The sequence below is a fragment of the Onychomys torridus genome, chromosome 11 (genome assembly GCF_903995425.1).
Source record: "Onychomys torridus chromosome 11, mOncTor1.1, whole genome shotgun sequence".
Lineage (NCBI taxonomy): Eukaryota > Metazoa > Chordata > Mammalia > Rodentia > Cricetidae > Onychomys > Onychomys torridus.
Genome location: NC_050453.1, coordinates 14,722,880 through 14,738,125, shown reverse-complemented (window position 1 = coordinate 14,738,125; position 15,246 = coordinate 14,722,880). Strand labels below are relative to the sequence as shown.

Here is a 15,246-nt window from a genome sequence, read left to right as displayed (position 1 = left end):
AGAGTAGAGGATAGCCCAGTGATGAAACAGAGACAGCTGCCCAGGCTGGACCTTACTAACACAGAATGACCTTGAACTCCTGATGCTCCTACCTCTAACAATGTTAGGTTTATAGGCTTGCATTACCACACCTGGCTCGGATCTCAAGTTTGAGCACAGCCTGGGTTATCTCACAGGTTTTAGGCCAGCATCGGCTACATAGTCAGACAGTCTCAAAAAAAAAAAAAAAAAAAAAATCCACCAACCAACCCATAAAACCAAACCAAACAACCAAGGAACAAAAAAACAAACCCTGAATTTCAGATAAGAAGGTTTATGATGTTGGCATAAAGGAGACAATTTGGGGGCTGCAGGAATGGCTCCACAGTTAACCATCTGTAATTCCAGTTCCAGATCTGGCACCTTCTTCCAACCTCCTCAGACACTAGTCGTACACACAGTCTATGCAAGTACATGTAGACAAAATCTACACACATGTATATGCATAAATACACACATATAAACACATATACATAAAAATAAATAAATAAAACATCCTCTTTGTTTGTTTGAAACAGGGTTTCTCTGGGTAGTTTTGGTGCCTGTTCTGAATCTAGCTCTGTAGACTAGGCTGGCCTCGAACGCACAGAGATCTGCCTGGCTCTGCTGGGATTAAAGGTGTGTGCCACCACTGCCCCCGCACATCTTTTTTAATTAATTAATTATTCAATTAATTAATTAATTATTATTTTGAGCTGAGGATCAAACCCAGGGCCTTGTGCTTGCTAGGCAAACGCGCTACCACTGAGCTAAATCCCCAACCCCACCCCTTATTTTTTTAAAGAAAGCATTCTTATTCTTTGCTTTATTTGTTTTATTTTGAGATAAAGTGTTACTGTGCAACCCAGGCTAGATTGGTAGTCCTGTCTCAGCCTTCACAAATGCTGAAGTTTTAGACATGCACCACCATATCTGGTTAAGAAAGCATTCTTTGGGCTGGCGGTGGTGGCACACACCTTCGATTCCAGCACTTGGGAGGCAGAGCCAGGCAGATCTCTGTGGGTTCAAGGCCAGCCTGGTCTACAGAGCTAGTTCTGGAACAGCCAAGGCTACACAGAGAAGCCCTGTCTTGCAAATTATTGAAGAATTTTTGCAAAAAGCAGAGGGTTAATAAATTCAACTTTGACAAAGTATAAAGACACTATAAACCTGGAAAGAAGTAATTATAAAAGAAAAGATTCCAGCTGTGACGTGGAGGAATATAGTTGCCATGCATATAATCAGGAAAGGATCTGTGTCCAGAGTCTATAAAGAGCTGCAGAACAACAGGTAAAAGACATGGTTGAAAGGCAAGGCTCAGTGATTAGGAGCGCACACGCGCGCGCGCGCGCGCACGCACACACACACACACACATACACACACATACACACACACATACACATACACACATATACACACACATACACACACACATACACATGCACACACACATACACACACACACACACACACACGCACACAACCACACACACACACACACACACACACACTCCTCTGGAGGAGCTGGATTCAGAGCCACAGCTGCAGGGGATCTGAAGGCCTCTTTTGACCCCCAGTCACTCATGTGCACATACATCCCCCAAACCACACAAGCAAACACATAATTAAGAAAACAAGTCTTTGAATTTTTATTTTATTCTAATTTTTGAGACAGAGTTTCACCGTGTAGCCCTGGCTGTCCTGGAACTTACTCTGTAGACCAGGCTGGCCTTGAAGTTGGAGTTCTGCCTGCCTCTGCCTCCCAAGTGCTGGGATTAAAGGCACATGCCACCAATACCTGGCTGAAAATGTTCTTTTTTGTTGTTGTTTTTTTGTTTTTGTTTTTCGAGACAAGGTTTCCCTGTGTAGCTTTGGTCCTTTCCTGGAACTCACTTGGTAGCCCAGGCTGGCCTCAAACTCACAGAGATCCATCTGGCTCTGCCTCCCAAGTGCTGGGATTAAAGGCGTGCACCACCACAGTCCAGCCTGAAAATGTTCTTAAATGAACACTTGGGATAGAAAGGCAGAGCTGGACACAAGCTGGGCACACGCCTGTAATCCCAGCAAAGGGGAAAAGTAGCAAGAGGACCAGAAATTCAGGGTCATCCTTGGCTACATGGGGACTTTGAGACCAGCCTGAGATACATGCGACTCTGCCTCAAAAAAATTTATTTTAAAAACAAGATATGGAATATGATACTGATATGTGTTATGACGTAAATGATCCTGGTTCCGTTCGCAGTGGGAGTGGGAAGAAATGAAACTCCACACAAGGGAAAAAAGAGGCCGTCGAAGAGAGTTATTCTATTATGAGTTCATTCTTCCGAGAAATCCAAAAGAAGCCAATTCATAGAGAAAAGGTTGATGATTGCCGAGGCTGGGGTGGGCGTGACAGTTTAGAGGGTGACTAAATGTTTGAAAAGAATCAATTGTGTGGGTAGTTTCAAAAATCTGTGAGCTTGCGAAAAGCCATAAAACAACACTGTCAATGGACCAATTGGATGGTATATTGGTTACATTTAAATAAAGCTGTTTTTAAAAAGAAAACAGAAAAAGAAAAGCAGAGCTGGGAGTTGTGCACATCTGTAATCCCCACATTGAGGCAGAGGGCCGCTGGTTGTTCTATTTTTTTAATTAGCAGTCCAGCCCAGCCTGATCTAAAACTCACTCTGTACCTCAACCTTCTAAATTCTGGGACTAAGGCTTGAGACACCGTGCTGGGCAGGATTGCAGGTATAAAACCAATCTGGGCCACATAGCGAGATCCTGTCAAGAAAGAAAGAGAAGGGGGAGGGGCGACCTAAGTGTCAGGAACATTGGACAGTTATTTGATCTCACTGATAATCAGAGTAATAATAGATAATCAAAGGCAAGGCTAGTCGATTCCTCTCCATTCTACCCCACACTAAAGGGCCCTGAATGTAGGTGCTTTGAACAAGACTCTCTCAACCAGCATTTAGATGGGTCTTTAACGAGGGTAATCAGCAAGAAGCTGGCCAAGCCATAAAATCTGAATGCCCTTCTACTCAGTGTCCAGTACCTATCCTCCAGAAATGCCCTTGCACAGGTGCACAGAGTTTTCTTGTACTGTTGTTTGTAGCGTGGAGAAAAACCTACAAGTTCATCCGAGGAATGCTTCCTTGCTTCAGAACATGACTCAGCCATAAAAAGAATGTGATAACCAAACGTCCTGGTACTCCAGAGGCGGAGGCAGGAGGACTTTGAGTTTGAGGTCAGCCTGGGTTACATAGAATCTGCCCCTCACCGCCCAAGAATGCAATAGTTCTGGGGGCTGGGGGTGGGGCACCGTGGAAATGGCAGCACAGCCAAGCCCTATGGTCAGGCACATGAAGAAAAGAGACTCTCTTCTCCCCCTATATGTATATGTTATATACGTATGTTTGTGTTCGCCTCTGATTATCAGCATTCCAAAAAGCTGAGGCGAGAAGATTATTGGGAGTTTGTGGCCAACCTGGGTTACATAGTGACTTCTACCCATTTCAAAACACTGAAAAGAAAAAAAAAAAAGCTAATTTATGGGGAAAATGTCTGAAGAATAACACAAAAATGCTAGCAGAGGTTAGTTACCTTGGGAGAACGTGCAGGGAGCTAGCAGAGGTTAGTTACCACTGCAGGGAGCTAGCAGAGGTTAGTTACCACTGCAGGGAGCTAGCAGAGGTTAGTTACCACTGCAGGGAGCTAGCAGAGGTTAGTTACCATTGCAGGGAGCTAGCAGAGGTTAGTTACCACTGCAGGGAGCAGCGGAGATGAGTTGAGTGCTCTGGAACAGGGGGTTGGGGTTGTCTTCAAATGGTGTCAGTTAGTGGGTGGCTTGGTGGTAGACTCCTTGCTTCGCATGTGCAGAGGCCTGGGTTCAAGCCCTGAAATCAGTCACTCAATCAACAAGAAAATGAATCAGGAGAAAGACGGGTGCAGAGTGAGGGAAAGAAGTCAATGCTGGTTTTTCACAGCAAAGAATGTCGGGAAACCATTGCTGAAAAAAAAATCTAATTATGATTTGGGGGTTAATCCACCAGAAACGTCTTTGAAGAGTGGAGAGGGTGGAGGCAGACACTTTTCTACGCTTTTGATTGTGTGTGGCGCGTCCCCAAACGGTTCCCACCAGGGTCTCTCCATTCTCCAGGAGGCCAAATGCTGGCAGGGTAGCTCAGAGGAAGCAAACGTGCTTGGTGGCTGGGATGTCACCTTCCCTAGTGAGCCCACAGGAAGCGGTAAGCCGATAGGGCTTCTCCAAACTCTTGTTTCCTTCCCACGCCAGCTGCAGCTGATCTGCCGATAGTGAACTGACATTTCTGGTGAGGGAATCTGTTCCCAAAGGACGGCTTAGCCTAGTGATTCCCAGCGGACTCCACATTCATTGTCATGGATCTGTTTGCCCAGCACACCTTACCTCTAGTTGTCAGGAATATAAATCTCCCCTCTTGGTGTTATCCCCAGCCCCGGGAATTACAGAGTATGGGGCAATGGCCTTTCCGTCAATGCCACAGCCTCCACTAACCTCTCCCCAGCCTTCATCCTGTACACGGATAGACTCGGTACCCATAACTAAAAAGCCTGAGAGAGCCCTCTTCTCTAGCCAGGCTGATACGGCACGAACCTATAGTCCCAACAACTGGAAGATCAGGCCAGGCCCCAGAGGCCAGCCATGTCTGTTTAAAAAGAAGGGAGGGGAAGAGAAACAGGGAAACAAGAAAATTTTCCACTTCCAAATACTGTGACTCATACGTGGAAACTAAAAAGTTTATCTCTCAGAAGTAGAGGCAGCAGAGGCTTCTAGAGCCCGGGGAAGTAGCAGAGCAGATGGTGGGACGGGACAAGGGTTGCTAAGGGATATGAAGTCCTAGCCAGCCCCACGGGAGGACTAGGTTCTGATGTGTTACTTTGTAGACGATGTGTTGCTATGTAGACGTGGGGTTATAGTTGGTCACGTTGTGTCTCAGGGGCTGGAACTCAGTGGTAGATTCCTGCTTAGTGAATGGGAGGCCCTGAGTTCAATAGGTAGTACTGTGTGGTACAAAAACAGCTGGAGGTAAGATTTTTTTTTTTTTTTCTAAGACAAGGTCTTCCTGCGTAGCCCAGGCTAACCTCAGACTCATGTCAACCCTCCTGTCTCAGGCTCCCCAGGTTCTGAGATTACAGACATGAACCACCCACCATGCCTATTTTTAGAAAGGATTTTGAATGTTCTTACTGCAAAGCATTAGTCATGTTTGAGGTGACCAGACTTTATTATACAAGGACATAAATATGCATCAAAACTTTGTATGCTACCCCACAGATACAGACAGTTATTTAAAATTTTAGAATCAGGCTGGGCAAGGTGGCACACACCTTTTATCTCAGCACTTGTGAGGCAGAGGGAGGTAGATCTCTGTAAGTTTAAAGCCAGCTTAGTCTACATAGGGGGTTTTAGGCCAGTCAGAGCTATAAAGTGAGACCCTGTCTCGATAGATAGATAGATTGATAGATAGATAGATAGATAGATAGATAGATAAACATTTAGAACCAGGTAGAATGCTGGTTGGCGGTGGCACATGTCTTTAGTCCCAGCACTTGAGAGGTAGAGGCAGAGGCAGAGAGGCAGAGAGGCAGAGGTAGAGGCAGGCAGATCTCTTAAGTCCGAGGTCAGCTTAGTTTACAAAGCAAGTTCCAAGACAGCCAGGGCTACACACAGAAACCCTGTCTCAAAAAACTAACAAAACAAAACAGAGAGAGAAGAAGAAAGGCCAAGAGCTCATGTGAGGGCAGGGGAAAGAGATCCCCAAAGGAGGAAGGGAATCGGCCCAGTATTTATTGCCAAGGGAAACCAGAGCTGGTCCTGGTTATTGTATCTAAGCTGCCCGCCCACCTGGCCTTGCACAGTTAGACTGTACGGAAGGGCGGGCCAAACAGGGCTCCGGGCCAGGACTTGGCTGTCTGCGTAGGAGGGGCTCTTCTTACCGTTTTGTTTTCTGTTCTTCAACTTTAACATGGTGTGAGGCTGGCTGCAGCTCCTGGGCAGAGCACTTGCTGTAGTGTCTCTGTGGCCTCTGGTTCCATCCCTGGCACTGAGAAGGAGTGCTGTCGATTAACTTCTGGGGAAGGCTGGTTTGAATCAGGGCTGCTCTCACACGTATCCAACCCTGTTCCCTCCCTCCCTCTCTCCCTCCTTGCCTTCCCTCCCTCTCTTTCTGTTCTAGGGATTGAACCCAGGGCTTTACAAGCACTCTATCATTGAGCTGTACCCCAGTCCCTAGAGAATTCCAACTCAATAGGTGGGTCTCTGTTAACTTTGGACCATTGAATATTACGGCACTTTTTTTTTTTTTTTTTTTTTTGGCATATAATATGATGCTGTTCGGAATTGTAAGCGAGTGAAAACCATTTGTTTGCCTGTTCTTCTCTACCATTTCCAGACAGGACTCAGGATGTGGCTCAGAGAAAGCCTAGAAGAGATCTCAGGTCAATGTTGTTGCTTTGTGCCTGGTACCTCCCTGCCCCAATCATTTTCTTTCTTCACATCAATAGGAGGTAGACAGGAAGCTGAGGGACAATGCTCCGGGAGGTCTGGGTTATGTATAGCAGAATGGTACCAACCCTCTATCTGACTTAGACATTTGCCTCGCTGGCCTGCTTTGACACACCAGTGTCCCGTCTGCCCTATTTCTCCAACAGAAGAATCTCTACCTTTCCTGGACCCTGTCTCTGGCGAAATCCAGGCAGAGGGCCAGGCTGGGGCGCAGGAGCCCACACACAAGACTCAGGTGACTCTTCCTGCAACACACCTGCCCAGTGGAAAGTGACAGGTGACACAACTGTAAGCTACAGAAATGGTGTCTGGATCAGAGGAAAGGGAAGGCACAGGGCCATCCCTGAAGCCCAGGGGTAGCTTGCATGGAGGCTCCATGATGCCCCACTGAGCTTGGCTTGGCCTGGACTGTGGGCCCAGAGAATGGAGCAAACTGGGCCGGGAGAAATTGGTGCTTGTGTCTCAGTCCTATGGAGCAGGCCCCCAGGTAGAGTTGTGCAGAATTTGTATTTTTACACAGCACTTGTACATCACTCAGAACATCCACATCCTTAGAAGCTCCAAAGGGCGGGGCTGCGGGGGGGGGGGGGGGCGGGGTGCATCTTCAACATCCCAAAGAATTAAGGTTCATAAACAGTCTGGACTGTCCCCACCTTAGACATCTTTGGGAGAGAGGTTTGGTGGATAGAGCTTTGTAAAGCAGTGTTCCCTGTTCTCCAGGACCCTGAGGCGCTATTTGACAGGCTTTCTGCTTTTCGGCCGGACCTGACCCCACCCCAGACACTCTGTCCCATTCAGATCCACAATATGAGGGGAGGCCTGGCCTTTACATGACAAAAGCGGCTGCCTTCCTTGACATGAGCAATCTGCCCGTTGTAAAAGTTTCCGAATCCACATCCACATCCTTCTTTGAGCTGTTGGCTAATTGCCCAATTACTCTATTTCCCCAACAGAACTCTTAGGGGCTGCAGGGAATCCACATCCAGGAGCCCTGGCCTGGGTCTTGGGAAGCCTCGGGAGTCTGGAAGATTGACCCTCTGTTTTCTGTCTGCTTCTCACACTGCCCTGCCCCCATCAGGACCCGACTCTGAGTTGTCTGGGTTCCCAAGTGGCCAGCAGCTGATGAATGGCTTCTGCCAATGAAGCCAGCACCAGAGACAGTTTGAGGTGTGGGAAGAACTGTGGCCTTTGAGTTGGAGCATCTGACTGTGTATAGATCCTGTGTGACTCTGGGAAGATGTGGCTGGCCTCTTGGAGTCTTTTTTCTCTGCAATGTCTGCATGGTCTGGGCGGTCAGTTTCTGCTCTGAGATGTCTGGAACTATATATCAGCCGGGGAAAGAGGATGGCCTTGTCTGGACCAATCTTTCATTGGTTCTGAACATCCCTAGCCCCTCCATTTCAGGAAAGCTCTCCTAAATTGGGAAGGGGGCTCAGTTTCCAATGTGGACCACATATGCATGTATACTCCTAGTGGTCACCCTTCCCAGGACCTTACAGCACCAGACCCCAGGAATCCTAAGTCCCTAAAGAGGCTCCCAGATATTCAGGGTCCTTTTCTTTTTAGGTTGAAGAAGGTGTTTACAGGGGTGAGGACACACACACACACACATACAGCGGACACACCGAGAAAAAGACTCTCTGCAAGGGCAGAGGAGGGCTCCGAAAGCTGAAAATCCCTACTCCAGGTTCTCAAAGAGGCGAGACAAGGGCTGGGCAGCTCCTGCCCCACACAGGGCCCAGTTGCCAACTTGTCCCAGTGCAGAAGCACCCAAGGACTTCTGAGGAAGCTGGAATGTAGTAGAGAAGCGTCCCCGCTTCTACTGTCTTCTCTGGGAATGGACCTTTCCCTGGCTTAGTTGTTCTGTTGCTGAAGGATAGAAGGAGGTACCCTTATCACTTGCCCCAGAGGTCCTCAGACCTAAGGTGTGTATAAGGTGGCAGGAGAGTGCCCTTGGGAGCATCTGCAAGTCAGGAAGCAGCAGATGCCTGTCCTTTGGCTCTGGGTCAGAAGGTCTCAGCAGGGCTTCAGGTGTTACATCTTGGACACCAACCCTGCTACGATAAGCCACAGGGTTTCCTGTCACCCAGTGGCAAGGGTGGTGGACTCTTGCATATTTATGGGACACCAGCCCAGAAGAGCTTTCAAGGGACGAAGGGACCACGGGTTCTGGTCGCCTATCAATGTGACACCTCTGTGCCGTTTGGTCTGACTAAAGCCCCAAATGTTCGCATCCCCGGCGTCCCTTTCCTGTTAATCACTTGCAAAGGAAGGCAGCCCCAGTTCCTTTTGAAGGCAGCCTTGTTTGTCAGTCACTGAGGGCTGAGGGCTCCTGTGGGCCGGATGCAGGGTGGGAGTCTTATATTTCAGGGGACCCTCATTAGGAGATGTGAGCTCTGGGATGGCATTAGTTTTGGGTTTTTGTTTTGCTGGTGCCAGAGATGGAACCCAGGACCTTGCACATGCTAGGCAAGCACTCAACCACTGAGCTATCCCCAGATTTGAATTCCTTCTGGGGCATTAACTGGTTTCCTTGGAAACAGGTGGGAGAGAAGAGGGAAGTGAGACAGGGGAGCAGCTGAGGTCATTGTTCTGTGACTCTGAGACCTCCCTCTCTGGGGCCAGCTGTCAGGATTTTTATATTTCCTCTCATCTCAGTCTGCCTATCACGTGACCCAAACTCCATGGCATCCCCTTGAAATAACCCATGTCACTCATTGTCCACAGTTGGGCAAGCCAAGTAACACTTTTGTGCCTCAGTGTCTTGTCTATAAAGTGGAAATTATAATGACAGCATCCCTGCCCACCCCCAGGTTATTGTCAGGATGAAGAATTAACAATGCCAGCCACGATAGTGTGTGCCTATAATCTCAGCACCAGGGAAGTTGAGGTAGGGAAGACTTTGGGTTCAGGGCTAGCCTGGGCTACTTAGTGAGACCGTGTCAAAATAAAATGAAGCAAATGTATATCCTGTGTACACGGTCTATAAGCCCTATTAGCTATTATGGTTATTAGCAGATTTTTTCTCTTCTTCTTTTTTCTTTTTTTTCCAAAGTAGTGGAGCTCAAACCTGAGGACTTGTAAATTCTAGGCAAATGCTTTACTACAGACCTATACCCTTGGCCCTATCAGAATTGCTGTGTGTGTGTGTGTGTGTGTGTGTGGTGGCAGTTTGGGCTGTTTTCAGAGTTAGCTCTGCCCTTGAGCCTGAGAGGGTTTATCTTCTAATGGGGATATCTGAGGAAGACAGAAATAGTTGTAATAGGACACAGGGCATACATACCCAGGGGCCAATGTCCCCACTGGGAAGGCAGAGAGGATCCCTGCCTACCAGGTCCTTTGGCCCTTAACTCCTCCATGGTCATTGCTCACCTCCCGTGAGAATCGAGGGCACAGGAAGGGTTTCCCTTTGCACACACTTAGATTTCTGAACAAGAAAAGGCTTTGAGAGACAGATGCCTACATTTGTGTCCTAAGGTCTCCACGAACTGAGCACTGGGACAGGTGACTTTGTAGTGATCTGACCAGAATCTGAAAGATGCACTTGAGGCTGAAATCTGCCTCCTAAGGGCTGTGTGGATCCATACTCCCAGCTTGGAACAGGGCCTGGTACTTGTGAGCACTCAAGCAATGTCTGCTGCTGCTGTGTGTATGTATGCATGCATGTATCTATATTATGTATTTACTTTGAGACGGGGTCTTGTCTGTCTCAGGCTGGCCTCACACTCGCTATGTAGCTGAGGAATACCTGGAGCTTCTGATCCTCCTGCCTCCATCTCCCAAATGCAATGCTGGGTATTGAGCCTAGGGCTTCACATGCATTAGGTAAACGCTCTATTGAGCTATATCCCCAGGCTCCTTGTTGTTCTTACTGATGTTCTTACAAAAAGCCACAGTGCTGAGAATGCACCATTCAAGGGGATGGTGATAAAAGCATACCCTTCTCTAGTATTTCATAAGCTCCGGACTCTGTGTCCATTCATTTATTCTTCATGCCAGACCTGTGAAATAGATTGTCACTGTGACCTTCTCCTCCTCCTCCTCCTCCTCCTCCTCCTCCTCCTCCTCCTCCTCCTCCTCCTCCTTCTTTCCGAGACAGGGTTTCTTTGTGTAGCTTTGGAGGCTGTCTTGGAACTCACTCTATAGACCAAGCTGGACTCGAACTCACAGAGATCCGCCTGCTTCTGCCTCCAGAGTGCTGGGATTAAAGGTGTGCGTCACCACCACCTGGCTGTCACCTGCTTCTTTAAATGAGAAAAACAAAGCACCAAGAAACTGTTCTAACCTGGCAGCTGGAAGAAGTGGAGGCAGCTGTCTGCCTGGGATGGTGGCGGAGGACTGGGCATGCCTCTGGGCAGATTTAGCCTCTGTTTTGAAGGTTTCTATCCCTAATTCTGTGACCATGAGCAAGACAAAAGCCAAAGTACTCATGGGATGAGCCTAGTGGATGGACCCCTCCCAGAAGGAACTGCAGTCTGAAGGGGCATGTTCTGTGGTACTCTGAGGGCAAGACCTGGGGCAGGCTTCACGTTTCCTGAGACTATACTACCAAATCTCTAGTTAGCAGCACCTGTCTGTCTCTGTTGTGGGGGGAGGTGGCTAGAGGACCCTGATAAACCCGGGGGGACCCATGAGGTGACCTTTGAATCTGAGATATCTGTGAAAGTGACCAGATCCGGCAGGAATTCAGGACTCTTCTCCCTCTTTCCTTCTCCACAGACAAACCTAGGCCTAGACAGACCTCAAGGAGAAGCCTTCAAGAGACTTAAACAGGTTGGGCATGGTGATGCACTCCTGAAGTCTTGAGGGGGTGGCGTGGGTAAAGGCAGGAGGATTGTCACTAAGTTTGGGGCCAGCTTGACCTAGGCTTGTTTCCAAAAGTTTCAGCCCAGCCAGGGCTACATAAGTGACATAGTATATATACATTTATTGAAAATCAGGAGACTTCAGTAGCTGGTGAAAGCAACTCTTCTTTTTCCAGGACTGTGATACTGTTAGATAACTCCAATGGGTGTGAACAGTATTGTTAGAGGCAGGGGCCCCATAGCTGGAAACCCTAGCCTATGTGTCTTCCAGACAGCTCTTCATACCCTTTCTAGACAGCCCCTCCTCAGGGCTCAGGGGCTTGTCTGGTGTTGAGCTCCCAGGAGGTCCCAGGGGTGTGACCTTTCTTGTCCTTCCTCCCTGCCCCCCACCCCAGGGCCAGCTATAAAGAAAGCCAGCACCAGTCCTCAGCAGACCATCTAGGCCCCAAGAGCTTTTCGGGGCACTTTCGGGACGCACATATCCACAGCTCCTCCTGGGCAGCGCCATGCAGTCCCGGTGGTGGCTCTGCTGGGTACTCTGGGTGCTCCCCCTGGCTGGCCATGGGGCGGCTGTGACCGAGGAGCAGGTCCTGGTCAGACTACTCCAGCAGCTGCAGCTCAGCCAGGCTCCCATCCTGGACAGGATGGATGTGGAGGGTATGGCCATCCCTGCCCATGTGAGGGCCCAGTATGTGGCCCTGCTGCAGCGAAGCCATGGTGACCGAGCCCGAGGCAAGAGGTTCAGCCAGAACTTCAGAGGTGAGCTCTTCTTGCTGCCCCTGGTCTCTGGTAATGTCAGCAGACCTTTCTGTGTGTGCATTTGGGGGTTGCCTCAGTCTGAGGAGCAGTGAGATGTAAACATGGCCTTGGAGGGTGGATGGGTCTAGGCTCCAGGCTCTGACTCTGAGGCAGGAGGAGGTAGAGCAGGCTGCAGTAACTGGCCAGGCCCAGACCCAGAGAAAAGAAGGAAAGCATGGATAAGCAGAATCTTAGGGGTATGGGTAAGATAGCAAGGACTCAATTTTCTGGAAGCAGTAGTATGACATCCTGGGGTCACCACTTAGGACCATCTGAAACAGAGACTATGAATGCTTAAATGGGTGACTGGTTGAAGCTGTTTTGGATTAAAAACAAACAAACGAGCATCCTGAGAACAGAGGTAGCCAGAGACTGAGATGCAGGGACCTAGATGATAGCCTCTCCCCAAGGGCTGGGGCCAGTCCTCAAGACACAGCCAGAGCCAAGGCCAGGCACCTGTGAGGACCTGATTCTCTTTGAATTCTCTTTGAAGCTCCTTGAATTCTGGGTCCCAGAGCTCCATGTACTTGGGTGGGGAGGTCTAGTCAATGTTTCCCCTGGAGATTTTTAAGTAAGTGGCTCTGGCACAGAATGGGGAAGGCTCTGTCCCAGCTAACTAACTCCTAGCACGGTGGTCCTGCCATCCTAGAGGTCTCATGCTGCCAGTAGAGGCCTGGCTGACTCTGTCCATGTTCACAGAGGTGGCAGGCAGGTTCCTGGTGTCCGAGACCTCCACACACTTGCTAGTGTTTGGCATGGAGCAGCGGCTGCCGCCTAACAGCGAGCTGGTGCAGGCCGTGCTGCGGCTGTTCCAGGAGCCAGTCCCCAGACCTGCTCTCCGGAGGCATGAAAGGCTGTCCCCTCACAGTGCCCGGGCTCGGGTCACCATTGAGTGGCTGAGAGTCCGTGAGGATGGCTCCAACCGAACTGCCCTCATCGACTCTAGGTATTGGTTGTAGCTGTGTATGTGTGTGTGTGTGTGTGTGTGTGTGTGTGTGTGTGTGTGTGTGTGTGTGTGTTGGGGGTGGGGGAGCTCGGATTGGCCCTGCTGGGGGAGGGGAGCAGCAGACGATGGGAGGGGTGGGGACAGGACGGGACCCGGAGACTCCTCCTGACTCGCAGCTGTATCTCAGGCTCGTGTCCGTCTACGAGAGCGGCTGGAAGGCCTTCGACGTGACCGAGGCCGTGAACTTCTGGCAGCAGCTGAGCCGGCCGAGGCAGCCTCTGCTGCTGCAGGTGTCGGTGCAGAGGGAGCACCTGGGCCCGGGGACCTGGAGCGCACACAAGTTGGTCCGGTTTGCTGCGCAAGGGGCGCCGAGCAGCGAGGGACGGGGTGAGCCTCAGCTGGAGCTGCACACGCTGGACCTCAAGGACTACGGGTAGGCTGGAGGTTAGACAGCTGGGGATACAATAGACTCCCCAGTCATCCTTCCCCCGTTTCTTGGGCCGGCTTAGGGGTGCGCTGTGTAAGGGCTTCTAGGCTGCCCTAGAAGATGACCCATAGTAGTTTCTAGTGGTGCATTTAGAAATAGTATTAGTCAAATATTGAATTATACACATTATTTTAACAATCTATTTCCACTGGTCCACAGAGTGAATTCCAGGACAGCCAGGGCTGATAATACACAGAGCAGCCCTTAGCAGGCAGTAGCTGACTTGATGTTCTAGACATGTTTCTTTGCTCTTTAGCCTTCAGGGGTTCTCTTTGAATGCCTTAAGACATGGATGGTAAGTCTCCTTCTCAGAGGTTCCTGACCTTGTCCCTATCTGTCAGGTGACTTTTGATGTCTCCTCTCCACAGAGCTCAAGGCAATTGTAACCCTGAGGCCCGAGTGACCAAAGGCACCAGATGCTGTCGCCAAGAGATGTACCTTGACCTGCAGGGGATGAAGTGGGCGGAGAACTGGGTTTTGGAACCCCCTGGATTCCTGATCTATGAATGTGTAGGCAGCTGCCTGCAGCCACCGGAGTCCCTGACCATCAAGTGGCCATTTCTGGGGCCACGGCAGTGTATTGCCTCAGAGATGACTTCCCTGCCAGTGATGGTCAGCATGAAGGTGGGAGGCAGGACCAGACCTCAGGTGGTCAGCCTGCCCAACATGAGGGTGCAGACGTGTAGCTGCGCCTCAGATGGGGCTCTCATACCCAGGGGGATAGATCTGTAGTGTGTAGCCACAGTTTTACAGTTAGTAAGTTGCCTTGTCCTGACTCAGTGGCCACCTTTCACCTTTGCCCCACAGTCATCCGTGTCTTGGCTTCCTTGTCCATCACCCAGTCTAAGCACTTATGTGAGTAAATAATGTCACTCCACCAGGACACCCTGGTGCACTTGGCAGAGGACATGGCTAAGCAGGGGACATTGCCAGCTGAATCTGTTTTCGGGCCAATTCTCAGCTAATTGTGCATCAAACCCTATGGTGAGAACAGGAGAATCGGCTCATTTACTCTGTTATATGTTCATTCAAACAAAACAAAGCAAACAGAAACCCCAGCGAGCCCTAGACAGGAGAACATCTGGAAAAGAGCCTCTTCAACACTAGTACACTCTAGACTTTCTTCACTTCTTTTGGGACAGGGTCTCAATATATAGCCAGGGTGGCCTCAGACTCAAAACTACACCTCTCTCTGCCCTCCAAGTGCTGAAATGAAGGCACTGTGGCCAGGCGGTGGTGGTGTGCACAGCTTTAATCCTGGCAGGGGAAGGCAGATCTCTGAGTTCGAGGCCAGCATGGTCTACAGAGTTCCAGGACAGCCAGGACTACACAGAGAAACCCTGTCTCCAAAAACCACACAACAAAACAAATCAAACAACAAAACAAAAAATCCAAAAACAACAACAGCAAAATCAAAACAACGACAAAATCTACACTGTAGTCTTTGTCCTAATATCACTAAGGAGGGCGATGAAGAGCTATGGGTTGGGACACTGGTCAGGAAATCAAATACTTAGCCAACCACAGCAGGGTCTCAAGGCAAAGCAGAAGCCCATGAGTTAGAAACCGTGGTGGGCTGCAGCTCTGTGGCTTCACTGCCCTGGGAGCAGATAGCCCCTAGCCGGTGTGCTTTTGTAGTGTCAGTGACCTGGGTGTGTTTAG

The 15,246-nt window shown here is 49.5% G+C and overlaps 1 protein-coding gene across 1 annotated transcript; it reads left to right on the top strand.

The window, feature by feature from the left end:
• The first annotated feature begins 11,859 nt into the window (after nt 1–11,859).
• LOC118592785 (left-right determination factor 2-like) lies at nt 11,860–14,316 on the top strand. Its single transcript, XM_036201847.1, has 4 exons — nt 11,860–12,112; nt 12,851–13,097; nt 13,285–13,530; nt 13,953–14,316. Exons 1-4 carry the CDS (start codon nt 11,860–11,862, stop codon nt 14,314–14,316), a joined length of 1,110 nt encoding a protein of 369 aa, XP_036057740.1.
• The last annotated feature ends 930 nt before the right edge of the window (nt 14,317–15,246 follow it).